This window comes from Mixophyes fleayi, chromosome 8 (assembly GCF_038048845.1).
Source record: "Mixophyes fleayi isolate aMixFle1 chromosome 8, aMixFle1.hap1, whole genome shotgun sequence".
In the NCBI taxonomy this organism is placed as follows: Eukaryota; Metazoa; Chordata; class Amphibia; order Anura; family Limnodynastidae; genus Mixophyes; species Mixophyes fleayi.
The window spans coordinates 89204255-89228195 of NC_134409.1; the positions used below are offsets into that span (position 1 = coordinate 89204255).

General features: G+C 37.9%; 1 protein-coding gene across 1 annotated transcript in view; it reads left to right on the top strand.

The window, feature by feature from the left end:
• The first annotated feature begins 2695 nt into the window (after positions 1-2695).
• The window catches only part of CCDC134 (coiled-coil domain containing 134), a 50187-nt gene continuing 28941 nt past the window's right edge, over positions 2696-23941 (top strand). The window contains exons 1-3 of the mRNA XM_075182857.1: positions 2696-3116; positions 17132-17243; positions 18644-18765. Of these exons, the coding sequence (XP_075038958.1) occupies positions 17141-17243; positions 18644-18765 (225 nt within the window). The 5' untranslated portion in view covers positions 2696-3116; positions 17132-17140. The remainder of the gene's footprint in view (positions 3117-17131; positions 17244-18643; positions 18766-23941) is intronic.

The window sequence follows — 23941 nt, forward strand, 5'->3', positions numbered from 1 at the left end:
TCCTGTGTGCAGTTTCCAAACTGCTTCCAGCTCTACTCGTGCTTTAGCTTCCACGCTGCTCCCTGCTCAACTCAGCGGCGGTTCCCATACCGCTACAACGCTTCACTTCTCAGCTGATTCCGGATCTACACAACTGAGTATGCTCTACTGACTGTTGCCTATTGCTCGCATACCAGTTGTATCCATTGTTGTTTGCTGCACAGGGTACAAGTACCCATATAGACTGTGTTTCTTTTCTGCATTGCTTCATGTAGGACAAGCTTTCACTCAAGCTACGATATCTCCTCACGCTACTACTTAGCGTTATTGTGCATATCTGCTGTGACCAGCTTCTCCTCCCTGCAAGGCATCTACTCCATAGACTATTCATTGTGCCTTCCATCTCTGCCTCACAAGACATTGCTCTACTCGCGCTGTTTCCATACAGCCACAGTTTGCCTTTCAACTTCACTCTCCTGCACCTGGACAAGTCCTCATTCCTTCTCATAGCAGTGGTACAACTTGCTGCACGCAGACCACTGAATTCCCTGCTACCTACCCGCACCTGGACAAGTCCTCCTATCACAGCGGTGGTACAACTTGCTGTACGCAGACCACTGACTCCTCCTCTACCTACCATCACCTATCCACGTCCACTCCTCATGTCTACATTATCTTCAGCCTCCAGTTTACTACTCCAAGTCGCTGACTTTCCTTTAACCATAGCTGCAAGTCGCCGACTTCCTCAGACTATCTCTACTCTCCTGCTGTTGTGTCGCTCCAATCATTCACCTGCCTGCTTTGAGGTGAGTGCCATAACCCCGCCTCTCTAGCAGAGTTCCATCTGGTGAAACTCGGGTAAGCAACTCCTAGTGCCCGTGACAGATACAATGTGTTTACACAAACATGGATTTACATGCATTGCAAAGCCAACAATATTTACACTTATCTATGAAATTCTAGAGATGCTGTGATGTACTGCATCTGGTTTTCAGATGCAGAGAATCTAGGAGCCAGTCTTAATTAAAAGTTCCTGCCTTCAATGTTGGACCTTCACACATGAAAAGTTCTAATTAGCAGTCCAGAATACACATTCCAAAAAGAAAGGTACAAACCCAAAACAAGCCACTTCCCCACATCACAACACAGAAAAGACTTCCATCCACAAAGGCTTATTGTATCAGATATATACCTTAAGAAATAATGCATCTCCTCTAGCAAGGTTAAACAAGAAACAAATTTCTTCCCCTGATCTCTGAAATGAAAGATTTCCCTTACAAAAATATACACAATATCAAAAATAAGTGCACGTGCAATTATATAAATAAGAGCCCTGCGCAATTTCCTTTAAACAAATTTGTACCAGAAGTTATCAGTGATCCAGTCACACCTTCACGTAGGCGGCAAGAACAATTTAATGGCAGTTTATCTCAGCCTGAACAAATAGGTGTTTTAGTTACTGATAAAGAGGTTTGATCTAGCCCAAATAGATATAATGGTGACAACACAGAATACCAATTGAGCTGTTTTTTCACAAGGAATGCCTTGACTAGACCTTGGAGAGTTTGTCTAGGGTACATATCACTCATTCCAAGAGTTCAGTGAAAGGTAAGAAATGTAAGAAAGGAGTTAGAGGTCTTAGCAATTCTCATGTATCAAATACCAGTGTTACACCCGAATCTGACTACACTCTCTTTGATGGGGTGGAGATTGAGCACAGTCCTCAAAAACAATGGAATCTTGTAAATGTTAATTGAAATTCTGTTACATGCCAGGAAACAATAGTCCATTAAAAAAAAATTGGAAAAAAAATATTTACTGGTGCTAACAAGATTCGGTCAGTATTATGGAGATAAGTAATACCCATAAATTCTATTTCTTACATGGAGGGCTTCAGAATTAAGTGTCCTGCTGGATACAAGATTAGTAGCCTGAGAAGCTCTTATGAGAGGCACATCCCTCCATGTTACATGGAGCTCGCAAAGGAAGAGTATACTCTAAGTTACTCCATCCTCCCCTCTGGTATGCGTTGCCCATAGGAAGTCACCTTATGTGGAAGTTGGCTACTACAGTTCAGTCTTATTCTGTGTTTTATAACAAGGCAGAGAATAAGTCAGATTGAGGGCAGCTGCCTGGGAGCTAAACCGCCTAGTGCCACCAATGCCCTAGTGCCCATCATCCTGCATATCTCTGTAATCCTCCAATTCTCTCATATTTTGTCTTTACTTCTCAACAAGATTATAAGAGCCCCCCACCCACTTCCAAACCTTGTTGTAGCTCTTTCAGACCCCATAAGGAGGAAAATCTGTTGCTGCTCCAAAAGACACCATATGGAAAAACTGTCCTTAAAAACAAGACAATCAGCACATAGTAGCAAGACATAAAAGGAGGGACTAGCTTTTGAGACTACACTTCCCAAGATAATTTTAAGATCAAAATTATAGTTCCTATATTGAAAATAGCCCACATGTCTGAACTTACTAGGCTTAGATTGTATTTTTTGCTACATTTTTGATAATACTTGAAGTATTGTTTTGGTGAGGACTCTTATTTCCAAACACTTTAATGAAAAATGTGATTTTTCTCTGGAACGCGGTTTCGCTGCTTATCTGCCTTTTATTATTTTATTATGGGGCAGGAAACCGCTCCCTGCACACTCGTGTGCAGGGAGCGCGCACGCAATGAAGGAGTTCAGACGTAATTTTGTCTGAAACATCGTACTTACCCTGTTCTGCTACTATATAAAAACTGCAAGCAGAAGGCGCCACATATTTAAATTACCCAATTGTCTTACACCAACAACTAGAGTAATCACATTTGTGTCTTCTGCCTAGCAACTGGATACATGTAAGACAAAGACGTCAAGCTATTAGCTACTGCAACCAAGTACTCTTAAGTATTCATTCAGTGTTATCTAGCTGAATAATGAGTCAAACATGAATCATACGAAGAGACGAGACACAAGCTAAACTAAAGAACCGAGGAGTATGGGTAGTTCTGCAGGAAATGACGTCGGTAAGGAAGCTGCCGCTGATTGGTGTGACTGATGTTGCACAAAAGATACCTGGAAATAAGCAGCATGACTGTCCATAGGGAGTGAAAGATCATTCAGTCTATACACCGGCTTTGAGAAAAGGGTGAGTTTATATTGAAGTTTCACAGCACATGCATCGGCTTTCCTATTATTGTAGTATTATGTGTACCGATCATTTTACATTATATGCATTACATCTGATCTTGCAAATTTGCACTCAATAGACACACTTCCAGATAGAAATGATTTATTCTTTCTTATCTAATTCATCTAGATAAAAAAAATAGCAACATGGTTTGAAATAGATATTTCTTAATGTGATCAATGCGGGGTTTAATTTCTCCATACAATATAAAAGCTTTTGCAGTGTATCCCTATGGTTGTTTAAATTCATGAACATTTCTATTTTCTTTCATTTATTTAAATACTGTTATCATATGCATAGAGTGTAACACAGGGCTTTCTCTTTATACTGTCAGTCTAAAACGCAGGACAATGCCTGCATTATAAAGGAGGCAGTGATATCAAGAAGGTATCATACAATTAAATTGCTCTAATTTATTTGTCGGAAATCCAAACAAAGCACAGGAGCATATTAAATTAATAACTGTATATAATATCCAAAGGTGAATAAATAATGCGCTGTGTATAGTGGTATGTATGAACATGCACTATATTTTATGGTGTGGCAATATTATCTTTGCAATCTGGCTGGACCAATATGCAATATGTAGCACTTAACCTCATGTATCAAATTCCCATTGTCCCATAGATTGTAAGCTTGTGAGCAGGGTCCTCTTACCTCTCTGTCTGTATTTCCCAGTTTTGTTATATTACGGTGTTAATTTCCAATTGTAAAGTGCTATGGAATCTGCTGATGCTATGTAAATAAATGTTGATGATAATATGGGAAAACTATTGCCATAAAAAATGGTTCATATTCCTTTTGATATATCTGGGTACATTAATATTTGTAAATTGTTATGTAAAGAGATAGCATTTCATGCATTTATAATATGCATTGTTAGAATACAATTATTACATTATAACTGTAGACACTTATAGCTCTGGCATATTCAAATTCACGGGAGATACATATTTATGAATAAATAGTAGTGGTCCTCTAATTGTCCTCCAGTGGTCAAGAAGCTGAGGATGTCCATCTTTGTTCAATAATGCGATAAAGCCTTTGACTGACCTTTGATTCATTCACTCAAGTTAAGCTGGGTACATATTACAGAAAATTATGCAGATGTGATTTCTGTAACTTTTTTACTAACGACTGAAAGTCTAGATGAGCATGCAGACTTGTGTGCAGACTTACACGCTTTACCTTCAAATCCGATCTTTATCTGTTAAAACCAATTACTGAAAAGATTGTGACTCTGCACACTCTATTAGAGATCTGCCTACACTACTGGTCGTATGTGCATACACACTTCCACATTTGCCCGACGTCGTTCCATCGTTGATTGTGATTTTTAGGAAGTTTATAAAACCAAATCAAATGATCCAATGTATGATAAAACATGATTATGCAGTGTACACACTATTGCAATATCTGACCAAATGGTTGTTTATTGTGTGATCTATAATAATTGCATGAAAAACCTGTAGTATGTACCCAGCTTTAGAGCATAAGGGAGCTTTCTGTGCATAGTTGATTTTGACACCTCCCTGTAAGAGATCAAATTATTATAGACATGATTTATAGTAAGGGTGTGCGCCGGCCACTTTTGGGGTTTTGGGTTCTGATTAGCTTGAGGTTTTGGGTTCTGATTTGTTTTGCCAAAACACCCCACGAAAGGTTTTGGTTCTGATAATGGGTTTTGGGTTCTGATTTTTTTTCAAAAAGCATAAAAAGTGCTAAAATCCATGTTTTGGCTTTGTTTTCACTCCTGCTTGAAAAAGTCTGTTCATCAGACGAAACGCGTCGCCTTGTTTTATGTTGCCTACCACTATCTGAGTGCCTGAGTAATTTGATTGCTATTACCAAGCTTGAAACGTTATTATCATTGGGACCTATCATCCACACGTCATTTGTGTGTCTGGATCCGGATTTGGTGCGCACCGAAGGAACTGCTGTGTGTTTTTTATCCAGACCCGCTTTCTGGTAAGGTGGTTAATCTTTGCCATTGCTGACAGACACTCATCATCAGCCGATTTGGATCCCCAGAAGTATGTGGTCTTTTGATTATATAGAGCCACTGAAGCGGAAAGAAGCTGCACCTCAGTTGGACGCTTAACATACATAGTATGGTTCTATATACGGAATTGTTATTGAATTTCAGTCGCGGCTGCGACAGGAGATCTTATTGTACTGATGATCTTTAATATTCAAATTCTCTTCATCTGTCTATTTACCGGATATTATTCATATTAGATCCACAATAACGGAACTGTTTTTACTCTCTGAGACATGTGGTATTTGATTGCCAATAGCCGCTGAAGCATTAATAAGCGATGCCTCTATTTGATGTTTCACACACACAGTGTGGTTCTCTCTATATATAGGATCATAATTGTTTTCTAACAGTGACTGTGACAAGAGACCCCACTTTCTGGATAATTAACAGCATTTTCATTATTCCCTTGCACTGTTTGATAACTGGATATCATCTATATTTGATCCTTATAAGGACAGTTTTTTGAAGATCTAAACTCCAATAAGAAACATCATTTGCATGTACATGTAATAGTTCAATTTCAACTGTATTTATATATTTGAAGAGCAAAAAGGGAAAAACAATTTCTCTGCCTTCCTTATATCCTGCAGGATCCAATTAAATCTGGATATCCCAATTATATTTACCAGCTGGTGATAGATAGGTGTATTGGGTTGCATCACAATATATGTATGTATATACATGATTATGAGGTCATGTGATCTGTTTTTCATTGAGATCTATTAATATCTTTACATTTTTATGTTGATTTTATTTGTTTCTTAGAAAAGCTAGTGTATACATAGTATACGTTCCACCTTAACTTTGTGGTTGTCAGCATGCGATACATGTATTTTACACAGCTGTTTGACATTTTTTATTAAAAACCTATTAGGTACTTCTGCGCAACTCTCCTTTTTCCCTTTTGTATGCCTTGTTGGGAGGGTTAACACTACCTCCTTTTGAGAGCTGCTGCATTTGTTACCTGATCAGAAATTGTGTTCTTTTACCTATACCTGTGATATTCATATTAGCGCCAGAGATTTTTTTCGTTCTGTTGTTTTCACTCTTATACTATTATTAAGCTCAATAACATTCATTTCCACTAATATCCAGTCTATTGTGAACACCTCACACCTCACAATATTGTTTTTAGTCCAAAAGGTTGCACCGAGGTAGCTGGATGTCTAAGCTAAGCGACACAAGTGGGGGCAAAAACACGTGGCCCATCGTAGGTGGCTGTGTAGGCTTGAATGGGCTTTTTTGCTGCTCCTCCATCCTCTGCAGCATATAGAGGGTGGAGGTCAAGCACGTCACTACCTCTTGTTTTAGTTGATGGCAGGGCAGGTTCATGCTTTTTCGATGTAGCAGGAACAGTGAACGTAGTTTAATATCTGATACTAATATTTATGCACTGCAGGAACAGTGAACGTAGTAATATAGATTGCAGTTCCTATTTTTTGGGACTGCAGAAACAGTGAACGTAGTAATATAGATTGCAGTTCCTATTTTTAGGGACTGCAGAAACAGTGAACGTATTAATATAGATTGCAGTTCCTATTTTTTGGGACTGCAGAAACTGAACGTAGTAATATAGATTGCAGTTCCTATTTTTTTGGACTGCAGAAACAGTGAACGTAGTAATATTGATTGCAGTCCCTATTTTTTGGACTGCTTAAACAGTGAACGTAGTAATATAGATTGCAGTTCCTATTTTTTGGACTGCTTAAACAGTGAACGTAGTAATAAAGATTGCAGTTCCTATTTTTTGGGACTGCAGAAACAGTGAACGTAGTAATATAGATTGCAGTTCCTATTTTTTGGGACTGCAGAAACAGTGAACGTAGTAATATTGATTGCAGTTCCTATTTTTTGGGACTGCAAGAATATATTGCTCTATAATAATTTTAATACTTTTTAAATTATTTTTTTATCTTTTTTTTAAATTTTTGGGTATTTTTTAATTTTAATTTTTTTAAGATTTTTGGATAATTATCAAATTACTATGGACTTAGCAGAAAAAAATACAGGACAAAAGCACCACTGGACTCAGCAGGACAGACACTGGCCAAAGCACCACTGGAATCAGCAGGACAGAGCACAGGATCTCAACAACCTCCCTCTTCTGTAACCACAGGGAGAATGAAGATGGCGGCCGCGAGGGGGGCATTTATGACATCCGAGTCTCGCGAGATCCGACGCGAGACTTAGATGTCGTAGCCTCGTTCTGGATTCCTTTGGCGGCCGGAAGTACCCGAACAGTGCTCGGATCCCGTCGGATCCGCACTGTTCGGGTGGGCTCGGATTAGCGAAATCCGAGGCCGCTCATCTTTAATTTATAGTAACCTTCTCTACAGCTATGTATCAACAAATGCACATGTGGGATGTGCAGCTTTTATGTTTTACAACTTCGGTATGACATCTGCAGATATGGAGAATCTATATCGACAGCTGGTCATTTGAGGTACCCGGTATAACCAAACTTGTTTTATGGGCTCTGGTCCTGGTAGACAGATATTTATTAAAAAGAAAATTTGGGTGCAGTGCCATTGTGTGTAGTTGTATGTGTACCCTTTGCTTAGATTAAGTGAAACTTGACTGTATTTAGCTGCACAAATGGTATGAGTATTACTGAATTAGTTATTTTCATATTTAAATCTGTGATATATTAGGGAGATCCATAAATATACCCTTGCAATGATCCCTTAAATTAGGGTTACAACAGTGGTGGAGCAATGTGATGTAGTGACAAAATAAGTGGCATGGAGGAATACATTTGAGACACTATTGCTGATAGAGCAGCTGCTCTCCGATTCTAAACACCTCTACACTAAGAAGACACTTCCTGTACTGATATAGCTAAGAAGAAGAAAGTACAGAGTTTTCTGTTTGGGGAGAAGAGAACAGAATATGCCATCCATGCTATTGTATATCTGAAATGAGTTTAATGACACATTATTTAATTTGGACAATCATATGAAATATTGAAATAATCCAAAAGCATGGAAAATGTCTAAATGCGAGTCAGATAAATTGTCATTTTTTTTTTAACCAATTTTCTAATGTTTGTGAGTGTTCTTATAGGCATATTTCCTAAAAATAGCAATGTGGTTTCCACCTGGACTGCCTTGCTCTCCCAGAATTATTAAACGAAAACTAGGACACAGATGGTTTGCACAATCTTTAATTACCATCCTTTATTGTATTTGGAGACCAAGAAAGCAAACAGTTGATCTTGTCTTGCCAAACCTGCTAATCCAGATGTATCCAAAGTCTGATTATACACATTTCTAGTGCTGTAAATTGTGGCTCTATGTTTGACTTCCTACAATATTTGTTATTTGAAGATAATATTAAGTGTCAAGTTTATTCCATAGGCTTTTGGAGTTATTTATAATGTATGAAGTCCGTCACTTATTTGCTATTCTTTACAAGGCTCTAAATAGGTTTTAGAAAGAGATGGCTTGATTCATCTTTGGAAACAAGTCTTTTTGTGTGGCGTGTCTTGCATGAAATTGCTCTGAGCATGCTCAGAAATGGACTTTATGCCAGTGAACGCAATTGCATGCAATTCATGTCCGAACACAACAGACAACTAACAACTCCCAGTACACAATGATTTGAAGGGTGTACTGGAATTGAGGCAGGATGGATAGACATGGGCAATGTACAGTACAGTGAATGTGCCTATGCAAATGTAGGCTATCCAAGTACAGGTCCTCTCTTATGTACATTTTTAGTCGTACCACTTGCATCAGCTATATAGGTGCCAAGGGATTGTGATGGCTACACATATGTGTGCCAGAACATGTGTTTGCAAGTAAGAGAAACTATAAAAATGCATTTTATGTACAGAATGCTTTAAGAACATCCTGATTTATGTATTTCATGTAATGATATTGTAACTAATGGTTATAGTATTTAAGAGCTGTTCCCTTTTTTTTTTTTTTTTTTTAATAAAATATCTTCTTATTGCATGCATTCTGATTGGACTTTATGTTGCGCATATCCTGCATAGTCATAGCTGCTCTGTTGTTGCGTCTTTTTCACCTTGCGCCCTACAGCCTCCAGAAGGTTGGAGATGCCAAACAAAGGGCAAGGCAGTGTTTAATATTTCCACAGGCCATCAGAGCACAATGTCGGAATAGGGAGACCCATCTATTTTCATGGGATATTTAGTATTCGTCCAGCCCCCACATTGTATCATGTGGTCTTAACTGTTGCATTGGTTCCAATACTCGCTTGGTAAATAGTGAAACTTGCCATCTCAAAGGTGGATTGTTACATTCAGCAAGATTATACTGCAGTGACGCACTATTGCTAGTCACTACAACTTCATAAATGGGGTTGGTGAAAAGTTGCATGGAAAACATGCTGTGACACCATATTTTATTAAGAAAGAGATACAGGTTTTTGCTGCAGTACACTGGTGATCTGCTATTTTGTAGCTTAGTAAGAGGACACCAATCTATGCTTCAGACATGCATCCAACTGTCTTCTTATTTTAACTTCAGTATATCCAGGAATGCTGTGCACTCCAAAAATGTATATGTATATAGGTATAAGAGTGGCAGATTGCGCAACAAATCAGCTGCTGCTAAACACCTATGAGGAATCACACAATATTCCCAAAGTTTAAACAAATATATACACGTAGAGGTATTACAGCGCTGCTGACTGCAGTCACATGAAAAAATGTGTCCCAGTGTAATAGTGCATATAAAACCAATGATATTCTTAATAGATATATAAACATCAAAAAAATACTTATATTCAGAGGTAGATCCGTGGGTCACCTTGTTCAGATCTCTCCTCCGTTATAGTGATGTACCATAAAAAATACAAATCATAACATAGTATAATATTGTAACAACAAATGACGTGTGTGGTGGATATATGGTGGATTCACTTCAATCCAAAGATCTCTTCTTATGTGAGTTCACTCACCAGATACAAAATATATAAGTGCCTTGAATATTTTAAATGTATTCAATAGAACGTGACATATAATATCTTCAACCAACTCTTTAAGTGATAACACTTACGAGACGAACAGAAATAGTGAGCCTGGATTCAAAGAGTCTTTAAAGTCCTCCATAGGGATAATAGGAGTTGTGTTTCTCCCAAGTAGATGTGTTCAAAATATAAAAAAGAAAAACGGATCTAGTGTGATACCGTCAAACTACAAATTTTTTTTATTTTTTTTTAATTTCACATATAAAATGACATAAAATTATAAAAAGCTGGACCATAGGATTATGAGGATTCCTACCAGATAGAGGTGGGTAAACAGCATGTAGTCCTAAATCCCCGGGGTCCACTTTTCTGGTTATTCAGATGGAATGAATAGGGTCCTCACAAACTTCAGGTCCAGTAGCCCAATTTTCCAACGCGTTTCAACCTGTCAATTTAGGTCTTTTTCAAGGATAGGGCTAGTATCAACTGGACTCCCTTTTATACAGGAAGTTGTTGTGATCTTAGTTCAAAGGTTAACCACATTTTTACATACATTGTTTCTAATAGTAGCATTACTCTCCTTTTCATAACATCACTTTAGCTGATATATTTGAATCCTTCAAGAATTTGTACATTATATATATAACGATAAGAGAACATGCACATTTGACAATTAAAAACATAAATATCTGTTTTCCACAATAGCGAGATTCTTACTTCTATATCCCCTCTGCCAATGTCCACTCCTCAAGTTCTCCTATAAATCATTCCAACTGATGAAGATTAGATAGTATATTAGTATCGTGGGGTGGACGCCGTTTGCGTTCCAACCCTCACTTCCGGTTTGCGTTACACACAATGAGGTGGGACGCATATGCGTTCCACTAGTCTACTTCCGGACAGAAGTTTCTTAGTAGCCTATCGCGCTTCCAGTTCTCCTTCTGATTATTCATTTGTAAGATCACATAATGTCTAACATATTATGGAACATACCTTGTGTACTATACGAATATTCAATTGTAGCTAAGCATTTAGGGAAACGGATCCTTATCAAAATTAGAAGGACTGCAGAAAATGGACATAGGCAGTGGGTACATACATACATACATTGATAATAATAACATGACCACAAATAATAAAAAACATAATATAAAAATAATAAATTTGGATCACACAGGGTGTTGATAGAGGATGTAAAGACCTATTACCTCCTTCAATACTTCCCATATCATGTTGTACATCGATATATGTCCCTAAAGAACAGTATTCATTTTAACATTGGTGACTATGAATCTTTATTAATTAACATCCTTTATAACATGACATATATATAATCATATATCATAATTGCAGATAATTCATCAAAGGACTATCCATCTATTACATAATGTATATCTTAAAATAGCACAATATCGAATTAACAGATGACATAAATGGATAACAATGATAAACACTGTACAGCATTTTTAATAGAAATGTAAAAAAAAATTCCATCAAATAAAAGGACATATTCATATCTTAAAATTTCAAAATATTTAAAATATTCTAAAATATTTAATATATTCAAAACATTTAGAAAGAGAAGATCAGAGGATGTTCAGCAAAATACCATCAGTCCTAAAAAGGAAAAGAAACAAGCCAGTAAATGTTCAATCAAGAAACCATTTAAGTTCAAATTCAACATTTAAACCATAAGGAATTAGAGTTTTTAGGTTATACATCCATGTCATCTCTGCTTTAGCTAGTTGTTTTTCCAGATTTCTATACTTCCAATTAGGCAATATCGCTTGGATGCCCCAAAAGTTCACAATGCTAGCGGGTGAACTACCATGGCAAGATTTACAGTGTAGAGAGACAGAATGAGTTTCTTTCCCAATCTTGATGTTATACAAATGTTCTGATATTCGTTTTTTTAGGCACCTTGATGTTTTGCCAATATATAACAGGCCACAGTTTTGATAGGGTGTTTTGGTTGATTTTCTTTTAGCGGCCCTCTTACCAATTTATCCTTTAGTGTTGGTGCTCATCTATATTTAAAGGATGGTTTTTCTGGCAGTATTTTATGCAACACTGTCCTTGTGTAAGAGGCTCCAGTGTTTACACACAATTTTTTCGAAAGCTTTATACTGTTGTCCATATTGTGTAGTGATTGCTAATTCAATTTTATCACTATTTTGGGATTTTTTCTTAGCAATATCTTTTTCCTTTGTAAACAAATTTTGTCTCTCTATATCTATCACCTTACTTCTTGCTTTCTTTAGTTCTTCCTCTGTATAACCTTTTTCTCTAATATCTTTCTCCATCCTATCTAGCTATTTTTCTAAAATGTTTTTATCTGAACAGTTTCTTTTAACTCTCAAGAATTGGCTGTAAGGGACTCCCTTCAGCCAATTGTTATGATGTTCACTGTTCCTTAATAGGTAGGAGTTCACATCTGTTGGTTTTTTATAACTTTTGGTTTTAATTTTCCCTTGTTCTATATAAACACTAACATCTAAAAAAATCACCAGTTCCTTACTGATGGTAAATGTAAAAACAATGTTATTTTTGCTCTTATTGATATATTGAGAAAATGTTTCTAAAGATGACGAGTCTCCTCTCCAAACGAAGAAGACATCGTCAATATAGCGATACCAGGACACCAGGTTTGCCCCAAAAGGGTTATCAGCCCCTATAAACAGATGTTCCCAGTTAGCCATGAAAAGATTGGCATAACTTGGGGCAAACCTGGTGCCCATCGCCGTTCCTGTCTTCTGGAGATAATAATCTCCATTAAAAAAGAAATATTTGTTATCTAATATGAAACGAATACCTTCTATAATGAAGTTAATCAGATTTTCAGAGAAATTAGCCTTCAGATTTCTACTGCTTGGATCCCCATATCATGTTGTATACTTGTGTATAAAGCGGTCACATCCGCTGTAATTAATGTGTAACCGCTTTTCCACTCAATATCAGATATTTTATTAAAAAAATCACTGGTATCTTTTAGATATGTGGGAGTACAATTTACCAGGGGTTGTAAATACCCATCAATCATAGATGATAGATTAGTTGTGATACTATTTATGCCCGAAATAATCGGTCTTCCTGGGGGCTTTTCTATATTTTTATGAGTTTTGGGCAAGATGTAGATATGCGGAATGTTAAGTTCTTCTACTTTAAGATATTTGATTTCTCTTTCAGTGAGGATATTCTGATATTTTCCAATAAAAGTTTCAAATTTTTCCTTTATTGAATTGGTAGGATCTTGTTTTAACTTGCAGTATGTGTTTTGATCTGAAAGTTGTCTTTCTATTTCCTCATTATAATCGGTTCTATTTTGTACCACTATTGGCCCCCCCCCCCTTGTCTGCGGGCCTTATAGAGATGGTGTTATCTCTCTGAAGTTCTTGTAAAGCCAATCTTTCTTTTTTTGTCAAATTACATTTTCTACGGTTTTTCTTACTTCCTTTTATAGAAGTAAGGAGGAACACAACTCCTATTATCCCTATGGAGGACTTTAAAGACCCTTTGAATCCAGGCTCACTATTTCTGTTCGTCTCCAAAAATGTGTGTTTGGTTTTTTTAGACTATCCACATTAATTATATATATTTTGTGAGGGCCTGTTGAGATTTGTTTTGGTACTAGAAATATATATTTTATTTTAATACATATACTCATCTCACCTGTACAGCATCAGAGGTTAGATACTGTTGAGATGCCCATATACACAGCTTAACGGGCCATAAATGCAACAAACTGCATTCATGGTCTGTCAAGGTTTTTGGACATTGCCGATGTCGTCTGACATTCCATTCACTGATCAATGGTTTCACAGCTGTACATACTATTTACTCCTTGAGAGATGGGAATTTTGACTGTACAGATGCTGTGGCATAATAGTCCCTATAGCATCTGTACTTTTCACAACTCTCAGCACTCAGTGTATGGCACGATATGAAGAGTAGTCCTTTCAATTACTAAATTAGTGGTCCTCATTCACAAAGCACAAAATGTCTGAAAGGCAGTGCAAAATCCTCTTTGGTGAAGTCATTTGTCATGTGTCTGTGATCTCGAAGAATGAAAGGTATAAAATTATCTCGCTTCACACTGTATACTCTCTGAATAAGTATAGAAACCCTTGTGGGATTTCCTTTGAGAGAATTGAAGCCCTTAGAGCTAATTGCTGGTAAATAATATGGACATGTCCGTATTAATTTGCCGGATGCTAGTTTGGACCTACATCTGTTATCTTAGCAAACAATATGCATTTCCATGCTGCACATGCGCACAAAAAAAATGCATACCCATACATCCATATGTAGAATGCAGACTCGGCCACATCTTACAGTTGCGACTCCTTACGCTTGAAGAGGCTGGAGGCGGATTGTAAGGACGAACATATGTAGGTCAGTTACAGTAAAGGTGGGTTCAGTATAATCAGGTGTGGATTCAGCCACAGATATGCCTTCTAGCACGCATATTAGGGCGCCACAGTGCTCCACCGCACTATACGTAGGGAAAACAGGACATACAAGGTGTACAAAATAAATTCAGAAATGAAAACAAAGGGTATGAAAGGCCCTGCTCATTAGAGAGCTTTCATTCTAAGTGGAAGAGGGCACAACTGAAACAAGAGAAGCAAATGGGGTTCAGAGTGGAGATTGGGGCAGTTGTGAGGGTGCATTAGTGTGAATAGTGTTAACGGGGATAAGGTCACCTCTAAGAAAGAGATGGTTTTACAAAGAGTGTCTAAAGATTTGAAGGCTGTGGGAAAGTATAATTGAGCGTGGTAGGGAATTTCATAAGTGGGGAGCATCATGGGAGAAGTCTTAGTCGGGAGTGAGAGGTGGAGATGAGACAATGCGAAGGTCAGAGGTAGATCTAAGAGGGTGGGAGGGAAAGTGAGATGTATGCAGGGGTGGTGGTGTTGAGGGCATTGTAGGTAAGGGTGAGTAATTTGAATTTGATTCTGGAGGACACAGGGAGCCAGTGTAGGGATTTGCAAAGTGATGCAGAAGATGTAGAACTGTTAGAGAGGAAGATCAGTCTTCCATCAGAATTTCGGATGGATTGAAGTGTGGATATATGGATGTCAGGAATGCCAGATAGCGGGAGGTTGCAATAGTCAGGATGGGAGATGAGAGAATTGATAAGTGTTTTGGTAGCATGTTGAGAAAGAAAAAGGCATATTCTGTCAATGTTTTAAAGGTGGAATGACAGGATTGGGAGAGAGTCTAGATGTGAGGAATAAAGCAGAGGGTGGAGTCAAGTGTGACACCAAGGCAGTGGGCTTGGGAGACTGAGGAAATTGTGGTGTTATTGGCAGTGAGGGAGATTTGAGGGCAGGTGGTGACTCTGGAAGGAGGTAATATAATAAACTCTGTTTTGGACATGTTGTGCTTTAGGTAGTGTGGGGACATCCATGTGGAGATAGCAGAAAGACAGTTGGTTACACAAGATAGTACAGAAGAAGAGGGGCCAGGGGAAGGAATATAGATTTAGGTCTCATGAAAGTAGAGGTGGTATTGGAGGCTGAATGAGTGAATTAGTGCCCCAAGAAAAGAGGTGTATAATAGATAAAAAGTAAAGGGCCAAGAACAGGGCCTTGTGGGACCCCAACAGATAGTGGGAGGAAAGGGGAGGATGTGCCAGAGGTAGGAACACTAAAGGAGCGGTGTGACTGGATCATGTGTCAATAATTTAGTGTAGAAATGTATTTCAATGAGAGGTGCAGGCACCAATGTATAATTTGAAATGCACTTATCGAGTTACATTGGGTTGTGTTTTGTATGGAAGTGTCATTGTTTGGGTTTGTAAGGTTGCTAGAGGAAATCTCCAATTAGCCATATGTGGGGACGGAGTCTGATAGCAGGAAATGCTAACTAAGTTTTTTGATGAAGTGTCAAATGTCTGCTCTGGCCAAAGGCCCAGCAGGGGGTTGTTACTGTGTGGCCAGCAAGTTATAGGATATCACAGATAAGTGTAAATATTGTTAGCTTTGAATTTCATGTAAATCCATGTTTGGATAAACAAATTGCATCCTGATTCTAAAAATAACTCTGACCTCAAGGGGGCTGGCTTATCCAGTGAGTCTGCGTTCAGAAGAACAACTTTTAATACAAAACAGTGCTGTTTTTATACACATTTGATTTTTATCTGACCTTTGCACTGGTACCTCCAATCAGTGTCACTGCAAATAAACATCACTTGCTTCAAAGACCTGCTTGAAAATATATTCCATGCTGAAAATCCTGTGACCTACAGATTAGACCCAAAATCGAATCCGTTCCCGGCTGTTTCTGAGGTTTGGACCCAGCTTTTCCGGTACCAGCGCTCTGCCTGCTACCCTGCAGCTTTGGTCAGTGTGATAAGCCAGGGGGGATCCATCCACAGCAACCCTGATCCATAGTAAGAGGTCAGGAGTGCCCCTACTTGATTAACAGATCTTATATTACAATTGTAGTGTTCAAACAAAGTCAGTGAAGAGTCACTTGTTTGTCCAAAAGACCCCCCAAAAACATGTGGAGGAACCTGCAGCTGGTCCAAGTGGGACCCCTGCAAGGAGAAGGACTGAGAGACTCGGGGGCTTCAATAACTGTAGGGAGCCCCCATCTTATTGATCCTGCTGCAGTATTGAGGGTTGCACTGCCAAAGTTACTGTGGCAGATGGACTAGAGAGGGAAGTTCCTGTAGCAAGGGTGTATCTGGACTGGGGAAATGGCCAGGAGTTGCAGGATGTTGCCGTTATGGATGGCCTCCCAACTGACGTGATCTTAGGCAACGATGTTGGGGGGGGGGGAAATTGTAACCGCATTTCTCAATTCTATTACCTGGAGTCAAGCTGCTGTGATTTTGTTTTAAGAGATTGTTTACATTCATGTTAATGAAATTAATTCCTGAGCTATCTATCGTCTCATAAAAATGATAAAGTTCCATCATGTAGGTTCTGAGATTTAAAGCTCTATCCCTTTTTATAATCTCACACTGTGTGTATTATGCTTTGTTTTTCAGGACTCTATAATGGATTCTTTCCAAGTATTGAGTTTTCTACTGTTTGCACTATTGTCCTTGGGGAATTGCTCTGACACCAACAAGCAGAAGAAAGACACTGCTTTTGAAATCTGTATCCCTTTTACTCTTTACATAGGAGAACACTTATGGTCATAGTGGTATGGGCTCTAGTTCTACTTATGAATGGTAGATTAAAGTAACATCTTTCAACCAGAGGTTCCTGACAGCTGTTTTTCTCAAGAATCTTTGAAGATTCATTAATCCCTAGGCACCTCTAGACGAAGCCATGTAATGATTAATTACAAAACAAGAACTTCACTGTGTATGACTAGCCTTTGACATTTTCAGGAAAAACAATATTGGCAATTGCTTGGCATAGATTTATTATTGGCACTAAGCCCCACTTTTACTGGCTTGCTGCTAAAATACCATCTTCATATAACTCTAGTAGTTGCCATTAAAAACCAATGTTTCAGAACCAAATATGTAATTACATTGGATAAATTTGAGATGGTCAAAAAATGTGGCTAGATGTTTCCCTCAAGTATACTACCAATTACAATGTATGGCAATTAGAACAACTAAATATTATTCCTATTTACGCAACACTAGTGTTTTGTGCAAACTAAGTTTAGAAGAAAGTGCATTATTCATGAGATGGTCATCGAGGATGTAGTACGAGTAACAGGATGAAGGAGTAGTGTCGGTTGTATTAGGCAAGTGTTAAACATTTTATGGAGAGATGGGGTAAGTGATATAGGGTTCATTTACTTAATGAATGAATGACTGTAAGAGCAAGGGGTATATTTACTAAATTGCGGGTTTGTCACACATAGTACTTTACAAATGAAGGAGATGTTGCCTATAGTAAGCAATCGGATTCTAGCTGCCATTTTGAAGAATGTACTAAATAAATGATAACTAGAATCTGATTGTTTACTATAGGCAACATCTCCACTGTTTCAAACCTGCAGTTTAGTTCATATACCTCCAAAGCACTTGGGGAATGTTAGAAGAATCTCTTAAGAGAAGTGTTTCTTGGCCACATAAAATTGTAGCACAGGAGAAATCTAGGAAGTGGGAGGTGGTAATAAGGGAGAATAATAGATATAGGTCCAACATCATGGGGGGCTTTATAGGTTAAGAAGTTCAAGAATTTTAAATTGTACAGTGAAGGAAACAGGTTGCCAGTGCAATAGCTGGCAGAAAATTGTGGCATTAATAAAACAATCATCAATATTTAACAATCTGCAGGGCAACTGAATTTGATGTACTAAAAATCTTAGTCAGAGATTAGAGAAAAATCATTCACATAGATGCATAGGTATCTGTGAATTTAAAGCATTTTCTTTGCTGAAAGTATTAACCATTTTGCGTTGTAATAAGAAAGATTAAGATTTTTGCTTTGTATTATTGCTCATAACATATGCATAGTGTTTTCATGTTGGGGTTGCCTTGACTTGTAGTTTTAAAAGGCTTTATTCCTAGTATTTAACCCTTGACGGATTGCAGATAAGAAGCTCTTTGAGGTAAAGAGGAAGGATCAGATCAATGCCCTGAATAACCTGATTGAACTAAATGATGTCAACCAGCAGTACAAGATTATCGACATCATGCTAAAGGGACTTTTCAAGGTGAGCTTTTTCCATACACTTGATCTCTCTTGCTTTATGAAGTAGGTGTGCTATAAAAAATTAAATAGCCATGAAAAAAGCAGCACAGTTAATCTCTAGACTCTGATGGAGGGTTTATTTGGTCTAACCTAGAAAGGTGGACAGGAAAGGGGTGTTCTAACATAGGCTGTATACAGTGTGTTCACAATTGCATACTGGTGCAGGCCGGGACATGCGTATCTATGGCTGTCTGAACCATATTATATATGCGGGTGGTGAAGAGGAGATGCAAATAGTGGGCAATAATGACGGTCACCAGCAACAGCAAAATGCTTATGATTGGATGTTTGAAAATTCTAAGCTGATAGGTGCTTTCTTTGTTGGTTGCATGTGCCTATATTATGCTTTTGTGTGTGTTTTTTAAGCTTTCTTTTTTTTTTCCATGTACGCAAGATGGGGAGTTGTTTCTTGTGTATTAGAGAGGTCTTTGAGGTTATATTGATGCTGAATACATAGTACAAACAAAGCAAAGGGTTATAAACGTAACTTGACACTGGGATGCAGACTTAAATGTTTTGATCAAAATATGAACTGATACCTCATGCTTTCATAGTGCTAGATACACACAGTTATGTAGTGTTAAGGATAAGCACTGACAACAACTGTCTTTTATGTTTTGTGTCCATGTATGGGCATTTATTTTGAGATTCAGCTGGTACCATTTATAATATGGGATATACTGAGTGCAGACTTGTTTCTTCTCTGGTTTTGTTATAAACATAACTGTTTTTGATGTATACCTGGCATAAACCAAGCGCATATGCTACCGTTGCAGACCTGCACGTAACTTTCAATAGTAACAGCTTTGTATATGCCGCAATTGCAGTTTTTCTAGTAAATGCAATTTGCGCCTGCGATTTTGGACGCATTTGCACCCACCCCTGCATCAGCTCCTTTGTCTTCTTGTAATACCTCCTCTTTCCTACATTTATGATTGGTCTTATTATGACCGTCTAATAAAAGTTGGTTTGGGCTAGAAGCACACAAATGCATTAGATAGATATATGTTAAATGTAGACAGTAGGGAGCTCTTAGCACATTTTCATTTTTTCCAGTACCTGTACACCAAACATATTTTGGTTATTTTCCTGAATATAACTTTTACATCCCTAGTTAAGCATATTGTTTGTTTTAGTCAACTAACTTTTTAAAAGTGGAGATGCAGTTTTTCAGAGAACCAATCTTCTCTACCCATTGTAGATAACCACATCCAAATTTAAGCTAGGATGCTCTACTTGTTATGGTACCAAAACTAGAAACAAATGGGATTAGGAGCATCACCTGTTTAAAAGGAGAATCATCTAGCTGATTTATTGATACATGATTATAGCGAAGTGCAGTTTACTCAAACTGCGTTTGTATTGAGACATATTTCTTAGACTTGCGGACCCTTACACCTGGAGAGACGGAATGTTGAGTACTATAATGAAGTGTACACATACCTGTAGCACCTCCCCTGGAAATAGGACCTGGGAGACTTGGACGCATCCCCAGATACGCTTCATATGAGGTGTCGTTTTTTTGATACCGGAGGCCTGGTGTAAAGATACGTGATAATGATGACACCAGCACTATCTAGCTGATTCTAATTGGCTGCTTGCGTACTGATGGTACTTCATTTACTAGTCTCGTGCCTGTGTACTTGCATTATTTATATGACATTTTTATTTGGAGAACTGCAGGAAAGATGTTTCCCAATAGATTTAGAAAGGTGTAAACACCAGTGAGCGTGTTTTATATTTATTTAAATTTTATATGGAAAATGTGACTTTATTACTAACACTGTCAAGACACTATTATCTCTTCTGAATTTGACACTTCATTACGTTATACTTATTTGTGCACAGTATAACGAATACTGCCAAGCCAAATGTGCATTTCTACACCTAAAGTAGAAATACTGCTGTGTTTTGAGTTAAATGCAACTCAAAATACACAATTAAGTATATTTGGTGCGCAAAATGCATCAAGCTCTAAATGGGGCCCAGTGTCTGTGTTCAGCCTCTGTAATGAAAAGGGAGGAGAAATAACACTGCAGAGAATCACCCTTCCCCCTCAGACTGCCCCTACTTGATTAACAGATCTTATATTACAATTGTAGTGTTCAAACAAAGTCTGCATTTTTTTCTGAATTTCTGTTTTTAGAATTCATAGAGTTCATTGATGACTCTATGAGGAACTTTATATACAACAGGAAGATTGATTCCTTCACCTTATCAATATTCTAAAGGTTAATAAAAACTGTTGATTGGTGGATTTGTCAATAGATTAATTCTTTTTTTTATGGGATTTGTGTGGATTTCAGCGCTCACAAGCTCTCTTTTGGATATGGTATGGTCTTAGTAAGGAAAGCCAGCGGTTTTATTATCCGCTGCATAGCCTCAAACTTCTCCATAACTGTGGTGAGTTCATGAAATGTTTGTTGGTCGCTTTACATAACCCGTTTCCAAAGAGCTCTGTCAAGCGATCTATCTCTACAAATAAAATTATTCATGTTGGTGATTAAGTTTCAGGTTGGAATGAATTAATGATTACTGATTGATGGCTGCCTATGAGCACACCCTAGTTTATTAAATGTATGAAAAGGTGCTAAATTGCTGAAACTGACAATATAGCATATAAATCAAAGCTAGATGCGCTTTAAGCACTAAATCCATGCGTGATTGAAAACAGCAATCTAAATCCTGTAGATACAACTTTAGGAAAACTTTAGGAATAAACATGAAGGGCCTGGTTCATTAAGGATCTTCACTTTAGAAACTTCTTATTTAAGTCTCCTGGACAAAACCATGTTACAATGCAAGGGGTGCAAATTAGTATTCTGTTTTGCACATAAGTTAAATACTGCCTGTTTTTTCATGTAGCACACACATATCAACTTTAAATATCAGTGTACAAATAAGCTATCAAGTATTTGTGTGCTACATGAAAAAACAGACAGTATTTAACTTATGTGCAAAACAGAATACTAATTTGCACCCCTTGCATTGTAACATGGTTTTGTCCAGGAGACTTAAATAAGAAGTTTCTAAAGTGAAGATCCTTAATGAATCAGGCCCGAAGTGCACATATTGATTTGAGGTTTATTTGAAACATTTTATTACAGCATTTATTTTACATAGAAATACAAAAGTATAGGCACTCTTGAACTTTTTTCACATAACTCACAATTTCCTCAAAACATAAGGTGAAATAAATAGCAGTGTTTAGTATCCATAATAGTTTCTCGGTTAATATACAGAACCTTTTTGTTTTTGATTCTGAATTTAATAATATATATAGTTTTAAATCTGACAGTGAAAAGAATTGGCATTAACATCGTAGACTTAATATTTGGTAGCACAACCCTTGGTCAAAATAACTGAAATCCAGCACTTCCTATAGCCATGGATGAGCTTCCTGCACCTCTCTACTGTAAGTTTGGCTCAATCTGCTTGTGTAAAATTGCTCCATTTCTACCAGACTTAGGGGAACTGCTGTTTTCGGTATGCTCCACAGATGTTTTATGGGATTTAGATCTGGGCTAATTGCTGGCCACTTCAAAACAGTCCAATGTCTTGACTTGAACAATTCCTGTGTCCTTTTTTAAGTATGTTTGGGGTCATTGTCCTGCTGGAAGACCCATGACCTTCGATGGAGACTTGGCTTTCTGGCTTAGGATTCAACATTGTGCTCAAAAATCGCCTGGTAATCTACAGATTTCATAATGCCAACCACACGTTCATGGCACCCAGCGCCAGATGCAGCACAGCAACCCCAAAACATCCATGAACCTCCGCCATGTTTGAGTGTAGGGATGGTGTTATTTTCGTTTGATGTATATTATCGTCAGGTCTGTCAACATCTCATTGTCCCAGAAGTAATTGGCTTGCTCAGGTGTGTTTTGGCAAATTCCAGTTAAGCTGTTTCTCTCTCTCAGCAGTAGGTCCTCCTGGACCTACTACCATATAACCCCCTTTTAATGAGTGGACGGTGGTTGATGCAAGTTCACACTATCATACCTTGTGTCTGAAGGTCAGCTTGAATATGTTTGGCAATTAATAAAGGTACTTTCCTAGCATTCGAATAATCCTGCACTGCAGGCTTCAATCATGTTTTCTCTTTTCAGGGAGGTTGGCTACAGTGCCATGGGCCTTAAACTTTATAATTACATTATGTACAGTAGAAACAGGAACAATAATGTCTCTGGAGTTTGATAAGTAGCCTCAAGATTATCCATGATTGACTACAGTCTTTTGTCTAGCCTTCTCAGACAATTCTCTGGCTTTCTTTCTTCTCTCCATGCTCATTGCAGTAAAGACAGTGACGAAAGACAGGAGAATGAGTCCTTTTCTTTATACAAGCTCATTTATTGAGTCATTCTTATATTTTGGGGATTTGCTAATCACCACTGATGACGTCAGTCCAAAGTGAAGGAGAATCACCTGCTTGAAATCTGTATATATGTCTTTATAATTCATTCATTTGGAGTAAATACCTGTCAGTACTGTGCACACATACCAAAATGTGTCAGTGTATGTATGAATATGATCTGTTGGCGTATTTATCCAGAAGTGTTGCGTACTGTTTGGCCTCTGCTTTGATGGTGTAAAAGACCCCTAATTTTGTCTTAACAAACCACAGAATTTGCAGACCTGCAATGTTTCTTTATATATGCAAGAGCGCCTAGATTTTTGGCTAGCATATTTTAACATGCATGCTAACTTCACAGTCTTTGGGACTACCCACAGAAAATATGTGCTTCTATGCATGGTGAAAAGAGTGAACCGTCCCTTTAAACAAAACACCTTATTCATTTAAACTTTTCTGGGAAGTCGGGGGTTTCCCATAAGATACTGCACAGTTTAGCTTTATTTTGCACAGCTTAAATTACTCACAAGTGTGACGGGGGCTATATTTATTACACTTTTTGTGTGTTTTAAAATGTTTTTATTAATTGGTCGAAGTGCCCCTAGAAATTCACTTTCCTGCAGGAGTGCAACTGGATGGGGCAAATTGCATCTCATTGAAAGTATAGATGAGCCCTGAACTCTGGTACCTTTTAAGGCAGTGCGCCCTTTTGCAAAGTAGGGAATGCACCTCTAAATGCTCCCTCTTCACTCCTTTATCTCATTTAAATAATTTTGTCCCCCCAAAA